The sequence below is a fragment of the Papilio polytes genome, unplaced genomic scaffold (genome assembly GCF_000836215.1).
Source record: "Papilio polytes unplaced genomic scaffold, Ppol_1.0 DF823868.1, whole genome shotgun sequence".
NCBI classification, from domain to species: Eukaryota; Metazoa; Arthropoda; class Insecta; order Lepidoptera; family Papilionidae; genus Papilio; species Papilio polytes.
This window is the reverse complement of record NW_013525336.1, coordinates 1,401,984-1,418,533: the sequence shown is the minus strand read 5'-3', so window position 1 is coordinate 1,418,533 and position 16,550 is coordinate 1,401,984. Positions and strand designations below refer to the sequence as shown.

The 16,550-nt window shown below is 34.0% G+C and overlaps 1 protein-coding gene across 1 annotated transcript in view; it reads left to right on the top strand.

The window, feature by feature from the left end:
- The first annotated feature begins 161 nt into the window (after window positions 1–161).
- LOC106103142 overlaps window positions 162–16,550 on the top strand; it is a 30,680-nt gene continuing 14,291 nt past the window's right edge. Inside the window, exons 1-2 of the mRNA XM_013282810.1 lie at window positions 162–394; window positions 13,743–16,480. Coding sequence (XP_013138264.1) covers window positions 244–394; window positions 13,743–16,480 — 2,889 coding nt within the window. The 5' untranslated portion in view covers window positions 162–243. The remainder of the gene's footprint in view (window positions 395–13,742; window positions 16,481–16,550) is intronic.

Below are 16,550 nucleotides of genomic sequence, written 5' to 3'. Positions count from 1 at the left end.
ACAAATTAATTCTCACCTATAATATATCATAACGTTGTTAATAAGTAAATACATCCATTTTAGGCACAGTATCGACTAAATTTACTTTAAATATACTAATAGAATGTAGATAAAGAGTAGAAGATATACTAAACCATAGTCAATGAAATATTTCCAGATAAAGTTATCGATGATATCAAAAGCGCCGAGTTGACTTAGCGAATCCGAACTCGAGGTACCAACATTCGGGTACCTCACCATCCGATGTCAGATGAAATTGGTACCAAGGCAGACAACGCCAATGACGGTGATAAAGTAACTAATGAACAAAGAAACGATACCGAAACTAAGGAACCAAAAGAGAGTAAACAGAGATCTGTTTCTTTTAATAGAGACGTGCACGTTAAAAGATTTGGTGAGTCCATGCTCATTAGGAGGTTTATTTTTATGGATTTCGTCCAATTCAGATAATATTGCGTTAACAAGAGACTAAATAATTCTATCTTAACTCTATTTTCCTAGATTGTAAAATAAGATAGTAAATACTGTTTGGATTATAAATAATAGTCTTTTAACTATTAGCTAAATCAGACGATTTGATAACCTCTTTCTTTTGGGAAGTCGGTTAAAAATGGGGCCTGTCCCACCAAATTGTAAACTGTCTGATAATAATCCAATGTGTAAAATATGTGATGGAATTTCGAATTTTGTTCCCTTATCTGACAGTGACGTGATTTTTAAGCTATCTGAGCCTCTATCAGCCAGTGGTGGAACAGGCCCTAAATCATTTAAAGTTAAAGTCAATATTTATCAAAAACGTATATAGGTAAATTGAATGAAAAATATTTAAAATGCTTTAAAGTTTGCAAAAATAAATAGTCTTTATAAATAAATAATAATATCGCAATAGTTGCAAACTATTTGTTGCAAATTGTTGATGATTGGTACGAAATTCATAAATTTCTCCTCTAACTGAGTTTCATATTAGGTTATGCTACTAAAAAGCATGGGACGCATCAGCATAACCTTTAAAACGCTACAGCCAAATATAATAAAATATTAAATTGGTTGTTTTGTAACTAACTAATCATCAAATAACCACGCATTGGAGTGGTTAACAGACGTGAATTTCACACGTGATTCTTGAAGAAATATTTCTATCTCTGTTTATTCTAAAGGGAATGAAAGAGATGGCGATATCGCAAGTTTTATAGTGGAAATTCAGTAACAGATGTAGAAATAACAAATGACTACCGTCTCATAGTAGCATCTTCTTGGTATCTTCTGTAATGACTAACTATGACCGATTTGTGACTAATTCTAACAGAAATCTCTTATCTTTTTTATGTTGCACAATCTCAACGATAGATGGCCCTGACCGTAATGTTGGCAATTTATCTTTTTCTATATTCTTGTGTATATCTTTTTCCGCTTTATCTATAGCTTGTAGTGATCAATGTTTTTCCGTCTTTTTAGATATTAATGTATGAACTGCAATTTCCTATTGATTACGTTACTTCTTACGTCATATATTTTTAGGGGGTCACGTTGTTTGGCATTGTTTGAACGATCAAAGCTTGCATACGAAAGCAATCCTCCTAAATTAAACCCCTTTAATTAATCGATGCATAATATATTGAATAATGTATCTTATATACTCGTATAAAAGATAATGTTTTTTTGCTTAACACAATGCTAAGATTTCAATAAATCTAGCATCCGGGTTTCAATCTTTAATTTTACAGTACATTTACAACCGGAGTTCAATCCTCAACCTAGACCGTAGATTCATTACTAATTCGAGGAACACTAAAACATAGAATAATGACAAAAATGTATAAATAGCTTCTGTTACATAGCGTCAAAGAATACCATACCTTAGTGCAGACGAACCTTACTAATGTTATAAGTGCGAAAGTTGAAAGAAATTCGGCAAAGATGCGGTGGTTAATCTGGAAGAACACATAGGCTATCTACCTTTATATTTGAATTCCAATCCGAGTCGCGGGTGAAAGCTAGTCTATAATCAGCGGACTTTAGTTTTATCTATACTTAATAATATAAAGAGGAAAACTTTGTTTGATTGTAATGAAATAACTCAAAAACTACTGTTCCGATTTTAAAAATTCCTTCACAAAGCTACGTTGTCAGTGAGTAACATAGGCTATGTTTTATATTATTTTTTAATTTCTCACGAACGGAGTCGCGGTCGAAAACAATAGTACTATAAAAAATATGTTAAGCACAAACTTAAGGAAAATATCTGACATGTTGCTAACAATGTAGATATAGCCGCGTCAAAAATTGCAATTTGTTATTCAAACGGTGACAATGAATGATGGTACTGAAGGTCAAGATGTCCACGATACAAAGACTTACATATAAATAGCGTAAAACATAATCGTTCATTGTAGGGATCAATGCCGTTCGAAAGATACTTTATATGGAGGCTATTGTTACGTTACGTTGTCGATGGATCTTGAATTACAATTGAAGGAGAAAGGAATCACATTCATTCGTCAATCACGCAGAGTTACTGAAACTTTTTGTGCACACATTGATATTGGAAATGTCCATCAACTAACAGTTGTCTTACTTAAATTCGGAAACTGGTTGTCATGTTTACAGTTGCATTTAGGACCATTGGCAATTACGGTGAAGGTCTTGATCAGCCACTAAAATGATCCCGAGTAGACGATGAGCAACAGGCATAATTCTGTCTCGTATAGTATAGAGGGTTCAAGTGCGTTCCTCGAGAATCCCTCTCCTATTGCACTAGCCTCCGAGGTTATAGTACGAAAAACACCCACAGGACTTTCCCGTAGAAGAAAGGGTATCTTTCAGTTATTTTGTTCATGATATAAAACCCTAAGGTGTATTATTAAAGCGTATATCATTGTCGATTCATTTTACCGACTTCATTCAGTAGTGCTTTTTGAATTTGCTAAACACATCAACTAAATCAGCAAGTGAACATAATAGGCATAAAATAGTGTTTATTACTGCTAAAACGTCATGCCAGAAATAATTGATTTTTGTTAATATTGCATGACCATCGATCAATTTAAACAATTGAGGTCAATGTCACTCAGTACATGTTAATAGGTTGTAAATGCTAAATTTGACCGAACCGAATCTGTATAAATGATATCTTTAACAGATAATTTCCAGTCATAGCCAGTAGCATAATATTTTGTAAACAAAAAAAGCATGTAATTAAAAAACTTCTCAATCTCTAATCATACTTCATACTCATAACATAAATGGGAAAGTTTAGATGGATGGATGTTTGTTAGAGTTTGTAACCTAAACAGCTGAACGGATTTCGATGAAACTTGCCATAGTTGTTATAGTCTGGAAGAATACATAGGCTACTTACTATTGCTACTTACTTTTGTTTTTTTTTTAAATTTTACTCGGACGGAGTCGCAGGCGAAAGCTAGCTTGCCTACAAAATTGGCTATTTAGCTATTCTTATACAATATCAAGCAAAACTTGACTGAGATAACTTTGTTCGTGACATTGACAAACAATTCTTACTTATAGATAACTACACAAAAGAACTGAATTAAACCAAAGACAATAAATCCATGTTTTTTTAAACTCCACCCGTACTTAATCAAAGTTAAACAACTTAATCCGGAACGTAAAGTTTTTTCCGCAATAAAAACAACAATGCGATATTTAAATCGTGAGACTTGTATTATTTGAAGTGAATTCAGACAAGAACTTCGTAGAAAATTTACATTAGCATTCGTTAAAAGTTAGTTTGAAACGTTTAATATAAAAATTAGAGTTCTTAGGGTTGTCATCCTCGAATATTTGAATACTAATTAAAAAATTGGGAACCAATGTAAAAGCAATATGACATTTTGTAATCAACCAGTAGCTACCACCCATCAGTAGTAACCCATGGCGCCACCGACCCTCGGGTCATACAGGCAGAATCGCGGGATGGCGCACACGGTCTGACCGCATGCACCTTCTTGACTCCCTACAAGTCATTTTGTAATCATCAAGAAGACAAGAGAATCTGGATTCGTTAAATTGGAGAAGCGACCGCTGATCTTAGATATCTAGAATTGCATACGATGATAGCCTGCCTACCAACAATCGACGGAGTAGGGGACGCAGACAGAGGTTATTTGCCCTTCATATCGTCCCATCCTCCAAATAAATGCAATTTATAGAGCTTTATTTAATTTTAAAAGAAGGAAGGATTTTGCTATTGATATAGTTAAAATTTGACTCTCAAATCCAATGCTAAAATTCTCCAAACTGATTTTTGAATTGTAGAATTAAGTAAATATGTATGAAGTCGTAAATTTTAAGGTCGTAAAACTTAGTAGAAATCGTGTTAATATTAATAGATGAAATCACGAGAAAATGTAGTATAAACATGAGGCCTTCTGAGATTGCCCAAGACAACATAAATTATGTATGACTTACAAAGACAGCATTTATATACATGTGTTAAACGAAGTTTTTTTTTAATAGTTAATAATACCTTTTTTTAGAAGATTGATTGTTCTGTTATCTATCTTCTATCCTATTCATATAATAAAATTGGAGTGGCTGTTTGTAATATCAAAAGAAAAAAGGCAAATTTCGAGAAGATGATGTATTTCCGTCGCTGATACCGAAAATCGCATTTAAAAAAATGTTGTCTGTTTGTCTGTCTGTCTGTCCCCAAGCCGCGTTTGTTCCGGATTGTCTTACACGGCTGGGCCAACATATTATAGGCTACTTTTTTATCTTAATATTGCGTGGACTAAGTCGCGGACGACAGCTAGTTCACAATAAAACGTGGAAATATTTAAAACATTTCGTTCAATAAATATAACTAACGAATGACAATGACACTTTTTATATCTTTTCAAATCTATTTTTATTGAAACGCCTTGGAAAATTATCAATAACTTAAAGCCCCTTCACTTCTTATCTATCAAATGTTACTTGTTGCTCTACAATTAGAATATTAAAATAGAACTACTTTGCAACTCTGTAAATTAATTGTAATGTACATTGGTACAGTAAAAATAACCTATATACATTGCTTAACATTTAAAACACATCTAATTATATGTCGAATATAAAGCTCAACAACTCAATTATCGTAATTTGCATATCTTCTTTATAGATTCTTAAATGTATTGTTAGACAACGTTTATCAAATGTATCATCTAATATTGGCCCAAGGATAACACCCTGAGGCATTCCTAACAGAACATGAGCGGAGGCGAGCTGATTTTAATCAGACGTTGTTCAGACGATCCTAAAAAGGTCATCACTGACGAATAAGACATATGGATCGATTCTAAGTCGGCAATGACCTGAACATCTCGTCCATATGTGGTAGACTCTTTCGAAAGCTTTATATAGTTCAGCGCCACACCTATATGTTAATCCAAATTGATTTCGAACGTTTGTTGGCTCGAAACTAATTTAAATGTTAATGTTATTTGCCGGCTTGATCAAACACTTGTCAGCGATAAAAATCGTTATGTCAATACCATTACGGTGGCTTATGACGGAAAACGAGAAACTGACGACAGATGTTACACTATATTGACAACCATCAATGAAGACCTTCATTGACAAATAGTTTCCCAGCTATATTAAACCATTGGTAAGAGCGCATGCACACTTATAACTAAACTATCGCACAACTGTTAAGTCGCGCTTTGAATCCTATGAGCATATACGGCACGCTGCTCGATTTTTACTTGTGGAACTAAACAGTTGAATTGACGAAACAATCGACAATCGCACCACAGTTGTGCGATAGATTAGTCAAAGGTACGGCCGCTCTTAGTGTTTTTGTTTCGATTACTTTATGAAATGTGTTTCCGAACTACGTAAATTCAATGCTTATAAAAATACAAATCTTTCCTCTGTATAATATTAGTATATGTTAAAACTGGAAATCGGGAACTGGTCCTTGTGTACGTACGTGTATATTTACGTACTACATTTATGTACTTGAACTGTACTGTTTTCGATTTGTTATTGTACGAATCATCCTTCATTTCTATTTGCATATACACGTCACGACATCTTGCCAACTGTTTACGATCTCTGCAACGAACAGGTATATTGTATAAATTGTTTTTTCGAACTTAAATACAGTTGCGCATAACATTTTCGGTGTTGACATTCAATTGTGAAATAGTATATTGTTTTTCAATTTTTTTTTTCTCTTTTCTTGTTTACGAATTTAAGTTACTTTTGAAAAAAGATAAATGACCGATCTTCTACTATTTCCTTTAAACACTTCGAGGTCAATATAAAAACGAGTAGAAATATAATTTACCTCAAACTTTTAAAACAGTATTTCTTAGTATAAAGGTTTAATTGAAATTCTTTTAACAGCACACATAATATCTTATGTCTTACGAGTACGTAAGTAATGACATAATTAATCTGTCCATTCAAATGTCAGACATGCCATGCATATGTAAAATATATAACTTATTATAAACTTTATGTCGAAAGACTTTAGGTGCAAAATCATAAAATCGATTTGTTTCTTGTTTTGTACAGGCAATAGTGTAGGTGGACGCCAGGTGTTAGTCTTAACATCCAAAGATATACAGATCTTTTATTAGGTATAGAACATACAGAAACAAAAACATTAACTTATATGGTACAATTTAAATAAAAAAAATCTATAATTATTATTAAATTTATAAAGAGGCAAGATTTGTATTTTTGTATGTATTGATATAACTCAAAAACTACTGGGCCGATTTCAAAAAATCATACACAAAAAAGCAAAGTTATCGGTAAGTAAGAGAGGCTATGTTTTTTTATTATTTTTTGACTTTTGACGAAGTCGCGAGCAACAGCTAATATGTTATATGAAGATTTTTCGAAACATAAGTCCAAGTAATTAATAAGATAATACATAAAATGGTGTTATTAATTTCACAAAGTCCTAATTATTTTTGTAATAATTTCCTGGCAATAATTAAAAAAAAAAACAAAAAAAGGTTTTCTATCTCTGCAACTGGCTGCATATCCCCAAGATTATGCGACACGTCAATCAACGATTCCCGCCATTTTGATATGACATTCGTCCCACATGAATTCTCTTGCATTGACCTTCACAACTGGTTTGAATTTCGAACTCTCCAACACAATGCCTTGTTTCAAATGTGCAAAAAGCATTGACCTCTATAAATGGACATGCTATAAACTGCATTATTTGTCTATTTGATTTTTGTCGCTGATGATTGAAGTTGGTTGCTAATAAATCAAAACACGTATTTAATTCGGAACGTTGCAAATGCTGACATTTCAAGCAATCGCCTATCTATTTATACATATCTTTGCTTAAAAAGTATGTATGGTGTATTTTCCGATTTGTTTCAATTTAAAGTAATATGCAACTTATTCGATAGAAATAAAGTTGGAATTCCTTTTCTTATTACGCAATACAATGGTCATCTGTACTTTTATTAGATCATACTATAACTAAAAGTGATATGTCAAAAATACTAGTTGTTGATTATTTATTAAAATTTACAATGAAATTGAACGTTAAATAATGCCTATTAGCGTTTACACTGTCTAAACATTAGCATGAAACCGTCGCTAATCGCCTACAATCTAGACAACAGAACTAGTACTAGTTCTATCGGGCGTTTTGTCCACCATTAGATACAGTAACAACGAAAAACAATAACAATACACCATGTAAAAATATTTTCCACATAACGCACGGAAGCTGTCAAGGCCCAGTGGTGTTAACAAATGAGTAACGTCTTGGTCCGCCCCACGTCCAGTTAGCGCTCTGGACTGTTTACTAATGAATACAAGGAAACTACTAACGGCTGTTAGAACATAAGGGTGCGGATATAGTGTATAAGGTAGAACAAAGTGTAGACCTCAAAGTTATGATACTACTTAAGAGCAGTTCAAGTTGGATTTATTAAATTGTTTTAAAAACACATAATTTTTGAATAAATAATAGAAGACAATCATACTTTAATATAATAAATGCGGTAAATTTAGATGGATGGACAGATGGATGGATGTTTTTTTTAGATGATAGATAGGTAAATTCGATATAAATGTAAAACATAATCTGGTAGAACATGTAGGCTATTTTACATTATATTATTACACATTTGTTTTTTTTTTAATTCCACGTGAACGGAGTCGCAGGCGAAAGCTTGTAATATATAATAGATGTATGAATTTGTTAGTTTTTTTTTGTATAGCAAAGTGGCGACCACCTGAACACCATAGACATCCGCAATTGCAGATGCGTTGCCTACCCTTATACGACTAAGGAGACACACATAAAGAAGATATTTCCCCTTCATATTCGACTCCTCCGTCGAATCCACTTTCTACCCATCCTCTCCTTATAAGAAAATGGTGGGATAGGAAAGGGACTAAAATTAGACCTGGTTTAGAATTAGGTGGCTGGATTGTGGCCAATGGAGATTTCTGTCTACCCCTCTAGGTTATAGGCGTTAGTTACATTGTAAGTTATAGTTTACTTAGTATGCCATACTATTAAATCGTGATTACACTTTTTTCTTTCATTACACCATTCGCTTGCAGTCGCGACCCGCATTACTTAATCTCGATATATTACCACCCAATACACCGGAATATTGAGTCTTGAGTCTCGGTTGACGTCATCATTTCACAAGTCTTGTTTGCACAAGTGTGGCAAAGCCTTACAAGTCTGTTACTGCAAATATACCATTTTTGTTTGTGACTGTACATAGGTGCTTGTAAACAGAAAATGTTTGATTTACATACGTATGGAAGCATGAAATGGAGTACTTAAAAGGCAGAGCGGGTGCACACCTTTGATTAAACTATCGCAATGTTGTTCGATTGTCAATTGTTTTCGAGCTAATTTAACTGTTTAGTTGCACAACTAAAAATCGAGTAGCGCACCTCCATATAATTATAGGAATTAAAGCGGGACTAAACAGTTGTGCGATAGTTTAGTCAAAGGTGAACACGCTCTATAATACGCGGATATACACGCTATTTTACTAACTGTAATTAGTATGTTCTACTACACTCCCTAGCTTTATTTTATTAAAAAAATATATGTCACATTACACTATTTTCTTTTAATGTTTTTTTATTCATCATCATCATCATCATCATCTCCCCTGCCTTATCCTACTCCCGTAGGGTCGGCGCACTAGGTTTTCGTCCTCCAAATAACTCTATCATCCGTCATCTCAGTCATCACTCCCTTCTTGATCGTGTCACCTTTCACGCAATCCATCCATCTCTCTCTATGTCTACCTCTACCGGTGTACCCCTCCACATTCATAACTAACGTCCGCCTTGTAATGTTTTTTTATTAATAGAGTTAATAGACATCAGGGAAACAGTTAATTAATCATTATTAAAAATAGCTTTCGCCCGCGTATCCGTTTGCGTCGAATTAAAAAAACAAAAGTATGTAGCCTATGTGTTCTTCCAGACTATGCTCTAAATCTCTACAATCATCGAGATCCGTTCAGTCCGGCTAAACTCTAACAAACAGCCATCCATCGAAACGCATTTATAATATTAGTAAGATTAAAATATCATAGATGTATAAACTTAATAATAATAGCTTATTGACTATTTTTAGTAACGTTATTGTAATAATTAAGAGTTATATACTCTGTAGAGTAACAGTTAACAGTGGTAGTGCCCGCTTTAACATCTTAGCACTGCAGGCCGGCACGCCCGGTGTAATACCACGACCACACAGAAGACAGGCGTGAAATGGAAACAATTCCGTGTTTCGTCTGATGAGTGTGGTGCCGGAGGCCTAATTTAAGTCCCTTTCTCTTTACCACTCTTTTCTTATAAAGAGAGGATGGGATGTGGAAGTTGATTTGACGGTGGAGGAGATGCATAGGAAAGGGAAATATCTTTATGTGTGTCTCCTTCGTCGTATAAGGGTAGGCAATGCATCTGCAATTGCGGATGTCTATGGGCAGGGATTGTTTCGCCATTTTGGCGGATTTAGGTGGCCGCTTGCTAGTTTTCCACCTTATGTTATAAAAAAAAGAGTCACGTGCTCGCCTACTAAGCAATCGCATTTCTCATTATAATATTTTTTTATTCAAATTCCGACCACCCAACCGGATCCTAACTGTACCAGTCGGTGTTAAAATGACAATATGTTTACGATAATGATTTCTATGAAACTCGTCATATTTACGTAACGTGTATTTTTAATACAGTTATAGGAATCATCGCTACCATTTGCTTTAGAATTAATTAGATTTCTTAGTTTAAACGGTTATAATAATATGTCGGACATGCGTAAGTTTAGATGGATGTTTGTTAGAGTTTGTAGCCTAAACTGATAGACGGATGTAGATGAAATTTGGCATAGATGTAGAGGATAGTCTAGAACACAAAGGAACACACACTTTTGTTTTTCAATTCCACGCGGATGTAGTCGCGCGTCAAAGCTAGTAGGCAATAAAGACTTCCTTAAACAATGATCAGGCGCTTATCTTATTCTAAAGGACCACAACTTTGATCAGATCACCATCTTGTAAGCATGCAAGCCATGTACATCGCCGCTATTAAATAATCTTTCCACCGCATTAAGAGTATTTTAATAGTCCTTAAGCGTGTCCCTAAGTAGAAATGGTTTTATAAAGTACATAACGTCTGTTTAAATATCGATGCAAAAATCTACTTAAGTCCTATCGGACCCCATCGTTTTGGACTTAAAAGGCCTGTCCCACCACTGGCTGATAGAGGCTCAGATAGCTTATAAATGACGTCACTGTCAAAGGAACAAAATGCAATATTTCTAACAAATATTTTACACGTCCGATTGTTATCTGACAATTTGGCGGGACAGGCCCTTACTAATCAAAGTTTAAAAATTTAATAACGCATTGTTACAGAAACCTGTTATAACAATGCATCATAAATTCACATTTAATACAGATCCAATCCCACCCACTCGTGTTAATCACCCCGAGACCAAAAGTCAATACACTTGAAGCCAAAAAAACTGGCGTCCTGACCATTGTATGAAGTCATCATTCGATTAGTGTTCTTACATATAAACTTATGTATTTACGTATTACATACGCGAATAATGATTAAATTTATGCATTCAATTAATATTTACATAGAATACTAGCTGTTTGCGTACGGATTCAGCCGCGTGAAATTATAAAAACTTTATTTTATTGTTTACATTTGTCAAATAATCAATAGCAAATGTTAAAATGACATGACATGACAAACCTTAGCAATCTTTCTTTCTTGATGTTGGCAGCAACTTTTGGTCTCTTTCCCACGTGGGCGTTTTTATCCAAAATATTTACCCCCTAAGTTTAAATGCGTAAAATAGATAGCCTAAAGCATGACATAAGGGTAGGGATTTTTATTTAAAAAAAAATTATTCAAAAATATGCTGTAATTGTTGACTTCTTAGGTAACAAAGAAGTGTGTGTTTACGCTTTATTATAATAGTATAGATTATATTAACTTCCAATGATATAGAGTATTTACTACGACGTAGTTATTATTACATTTTTGCTGCATCTCGTGTTAAACAATTAAAAAAAAAATTAATCTGAGCTCCTTATTACTAACTAAATATTATCACTATAATAAACCCAGACAATACGTTAGGTAGTTAGTTAAAATTTGTCACTTTTACATGTCATCGAGAATTTTCTTTTATTAAATTAAATGGAGCATAACTGGTACTTTTTATAGTTATTTCTACGTAAAACAGTTCGCACTTACCTCATTAAGAGGATAAAATCATAAGAATATTAATGCTTGCGTCAACATCCTGCGCAGTTGTCTTTACATCCTATAATTTACAACATTGCAAAACAAGACCAACGAATTGATCCTAACGATGTAATTAACGAAGGCTTCCGTTTAAACTTGTCTCAAAACCAGATCTCAGAATTATGTATAGGACTTTATTTACAAAACTAGCTGTTCCCGTGCCTTCATCCGCATGAAATTATGAAAATTTTATTTTAATGTTTACATTTCTCAAATTATTAATAGCAAATGTAAAATGACATGACATGATAAACCTTGACAATCTTACTTTTTTAATGTTGGCAGCAACTTTTGGTCTCTTTCCCACATTAGGGATTTTATCCAAAATATTTACCCCCTAAATTTAATGGTGTAGCCTAAAGCATGACGTAAGTGTTGGGCTTTTTATTTAAAAAGAAATATTAAAAAATATGCTGTACTTGCTGACATCTTAGGCAAAAAAGTAGTTTGTGTTTACTCTTTATTATAATATTATAGATAATCCAGATTTAACACTTTGCACGCCAACACGCCTGGTGAGCTCCATTTCCTAGTAGCGGGGAACGTGTTAAGATCCGATATGAAAGACATTTAACGTATAATCTCAAAGATAAACATTAACGGAAAACTATTCGTACGGTGTATATATGGATCGTTAACTCGATACGCTTAACTGGTTAAAACATACTGGATAAAACTAAGACACGAACAATTAAAACCAAACCAAAACTAGCTGTTTAAGACTTCATCCGCGTGGTGATATAAAGAAAGTAAAAAATATAGCCTATAGACTCAGCGACAATATATCTTTAAGGGTGAAAGAATTTTTGGAATCGGCCCAGTAGTTTTTGAGTTATGTCAAAACATACAAAAATACGAAAATGCAAATCTTTCCATAACGATAATAGATTAAACAAGCTACCTAACAATCTTTTACAATCATATAAAAAGAAAAAATATGATAAAAATAATATATAAAACAAATTCACGGAAACGCGGGCTTAAAATAAAGATGATTGAATTACCATGACGTGTTCTAACGACATCACAAAAAGTCACAGAATCCGTTTAACTTCTAAACTAAATATATCAAGCGTATTTATAAGCAAATACTACTAGGATGTAAAGGACATGTATTTTTTTAATAAAAATGATTATTCATAACTTATAAGGCTGTCTGGTACTCATGACCTCACAGTGGGTTTGCCCTTCTCAAATTTATGTAAGAAAAATAAGCTATCACTCTCTGAAAATAGAAAAAAAGGCATGATATGTGTTTTTGTAGAGATGTGGAACGCAGTAAAGATCGTATCAAAACAAATGACGACATCGCGTCGAATTTTCAATATTCAAACTAAATAAAAACGTACACGAAAATATATCATGTTTTTCTATAACAGCCAGATTCTTTACAAACGACACAAGCTACAAAAACATATTTTGACATTATGATTAATGTTGCCTTACCCGGTATCACTAATGAACATTTTTTTCGTATTTCTAAACAACATTCTGACTTTTTGCATAGTATTAATTCGTTGGATTAAAAACCCACGTGCAAACGTTATTATTAGAGTGTATGAATGTAAAAGAATTATCGTCATCTCTTTCATTCTCTCTAAAAAGGACACAGACAACAACATATCATCTATATTACCCACGGTTATTATGGTCGTACGTAGCTTAACCTGTAGTTTTATACACTGCATATAGAAATTGAATTCTCATAAACACTTTTAACAAAACCCTAAACTTACAACTAAAATTATTTAACAGCTGCAATTAACGTTAAAAAACTAATTGTTAATTTAATTTTTCATTACAAAACATGGTAGTAGTAGTAAAAACCTTTTCTTTCATTTCCTCTCTTTTTAATCTGTTTAGAAAATCTCTTATTTAACTTATCTAGAAATAACTTATGTCAAAAATATTTTCTAAACAGGAAATAACAGTTAATTACAATAAACTTTATTTTACAGGTAAACCCCGTGAGCGGGTTGCCTCATCAGAACATCAATCACCGTCTATTCGAAAAGAACCATTCACTCATCTCTCTGAAAAAGAACTTATAGAAGAAGCTAATAGAGTACTCGCTCAAGCTAAAAGCGTTACATGCACTACTGATCAATCACCAGAAAAATTCTTCTCTCTACCATACAGAAGGAAATTTAAGGAAGAAAGATCTGGCAGAAGGAATAGTGACGACGCAGGATCACCAGAGGGTACAGTCAAATCACCTCTTGGTAGATCAACAAGTGATGTAACAGCAAAGAAAAGAAAAGAACGAACCTCACTTTCCACTCTCTTTAGAAGAGCACAAAGAAATAAAAGCCCAGATGCACCAGTTGTTGTTACTACGAAGCCAGTGGTTGTAGTAAAACGTAGCAAAAGCGACGTATCTGATTTAAAATCGAACACGACTTTGAATAGTCAGAACAAACCTATTCGGAAAAGGTCTGGCAGCGAAACTGAAGAATTCCTCAAATCTCTAAGAAATAAAAAGACACAACTGTCACCCATTATTGAAAGTTCACCGAGAGAAGACTATTTCAAAAAGACACCGCCTTTAGAGGTTTTTCAAAAAGAAAAATTAAAACAAAAGAACTCCAGTAAATCTGAAGATCATAAAAATATAACCACAGATATTAAAAAAGTTAACCCTGTAGAAAAACCGCCAAGGTATAAAACTCCTGAAAAACCAGATTTAAAATCGTCATCTAAATTAAAAAAGGGAAAATCGATTGAAAAAAGTACTTCTCCTATTATAACAGACACACCGAAACGTAAAACTGAAATTAAAAAGACCACATTATTTGACGAAGTTGATTCATCGAAAAAGCAGGATATCAATCAGAAAGAAACAAAAGAGCAAACTAATAAAATCACTTCGACACAAAACATTGATGTGACCGTCAATGGTGAGAAGGAAATGAAACATAGTAGTCAACAACCACCGGAAAAACCACCACTAACACGAGGTCAAACTGTCGATCAACTTGTAAAGATTTTAAAGGAGGATCAGGATTCTCCACCACCGAAAGCACACTTGATAGCACCGGTTAACGGAAGCAATATAAACCAACCATTTTCCTATACTAAGCCCAGTGCAAGTCCTGACCCTAATCTATTTGTAAGAACTACAAGTCCCGACAGAGTACCAACTCCCGTTAACACAGCGGAAAAAAGTATAGTCTATGCACAAGTTGTAAAAGACACAAAAGAAACGATGCCAACCTTTGGTAAAGCAAAGGTATACTCTCCTCGAGTGGAGAAACATGGAAGTTACTCAGACGAGGACGAGGGCTTGGGTTACGAAGAAAGGTACAAATATTCATTGGATCGTAGCTACGACTATAAATACAAAAATAATGATAATGATAATATAGTAACATCCACACCCAGGTATAGGGAATATAAATTAACAAATTTTGAAGAGCCCGAGCCAACTTATGCTAATGAATATCCCAGCAAAGATGTACAAAATAATTTCGACAGTTATAGAGGTAGAGGCGATGGCATGGACACTAAGCGAAAACAAACAGAACCCGAACTTACTAAAGTCGATTTGGACTTCAACGAACTCAGTCACCGACGACAACTATTAGAATCACGTTTGAACGCTAGGCGGTTAGATCGTGGAAAAGTGAACACAGACGAAACTTTTACTAAATTCATTATGGAAAATGATCCCATATATGAAGCGGAAAAGCGCATGAAAGCGACAGAAAAATATGTAAACGAGACAGCCAGATATTACCGGCATACATTAGAGAGAGATGGTTACGTAGAAAGCAATGTTACTGAAGATTTTAATAAATATGATTCAGATAAGCATAACATTAAGTACAACACGGAAAGTAGAACTGTCCAAAAATCTCACAAAGATGTCGACCGACATGTGTTTGACAGAAGTCCAGAACCAAAGTACAAAGAAGAGAGAAAAGTGTTCCCACCGGAGCCAGAATATGAACCACCCAGTCTTGAATCAAACCCTCGTAAACCAATACATTCACCTGATGAATATATTGAGAAAAAGTATCGAGCTAAGAAACATTTCACTTCTAGTCATGATCTTTTACAAACTGGACAAAAATACAAAGGTAAAGAGGAATGGTTCGGTAAAAGGAAAGGACATTATGCGTCAAATCCAGAAATAGCTCAAGAGCGTGATGACGATTATGCAAATCTTCGATACAATGGAAAAAATAGTGATTCATATCACAACTCTTTACGTCGCGTTAAAAACAAAGACAAACAATATAAAGAGGACTTCGGAATACGTCGTCATGATTCCGGAGATAGCCGAGACTATTATAGAGAAGAACGATCACCGCGTAGATTCGACTTTGATAATCGATTAGTAGATTCAGGTATCGAAAACGACTTCCGAAAAGATTCCAGCGGAGAAATACATAGAAGGCACAGGAGACACGAAAGTGATGAAGATGTTCACAACACATCATTGTTCTTGGCAAGTGAAAGACGACATACCGAGGATAATTATCCAAGTGAGCAGATTTATGCTAATGGAGAATATTTGGCTTCTTTCAAAGAATATAAACCAGATAGAAAAGAATATGTGTCTAGAGAACGCAGCGGTGACGATGGATCCAATTTTGAATCGAAACATAGATATGAGAAAAGCCCCAGTAGACACGGCGAAAAAGTCAGTGCGAAACCACCTAAAGCTACAAAGAAGCTTTCTGGACTTGAAAAAGTACGTGTTACATGTTTTAAGTTTAAGTAAAAATGTTACGAATTAATAAATATTGAATTTAATTATTTTT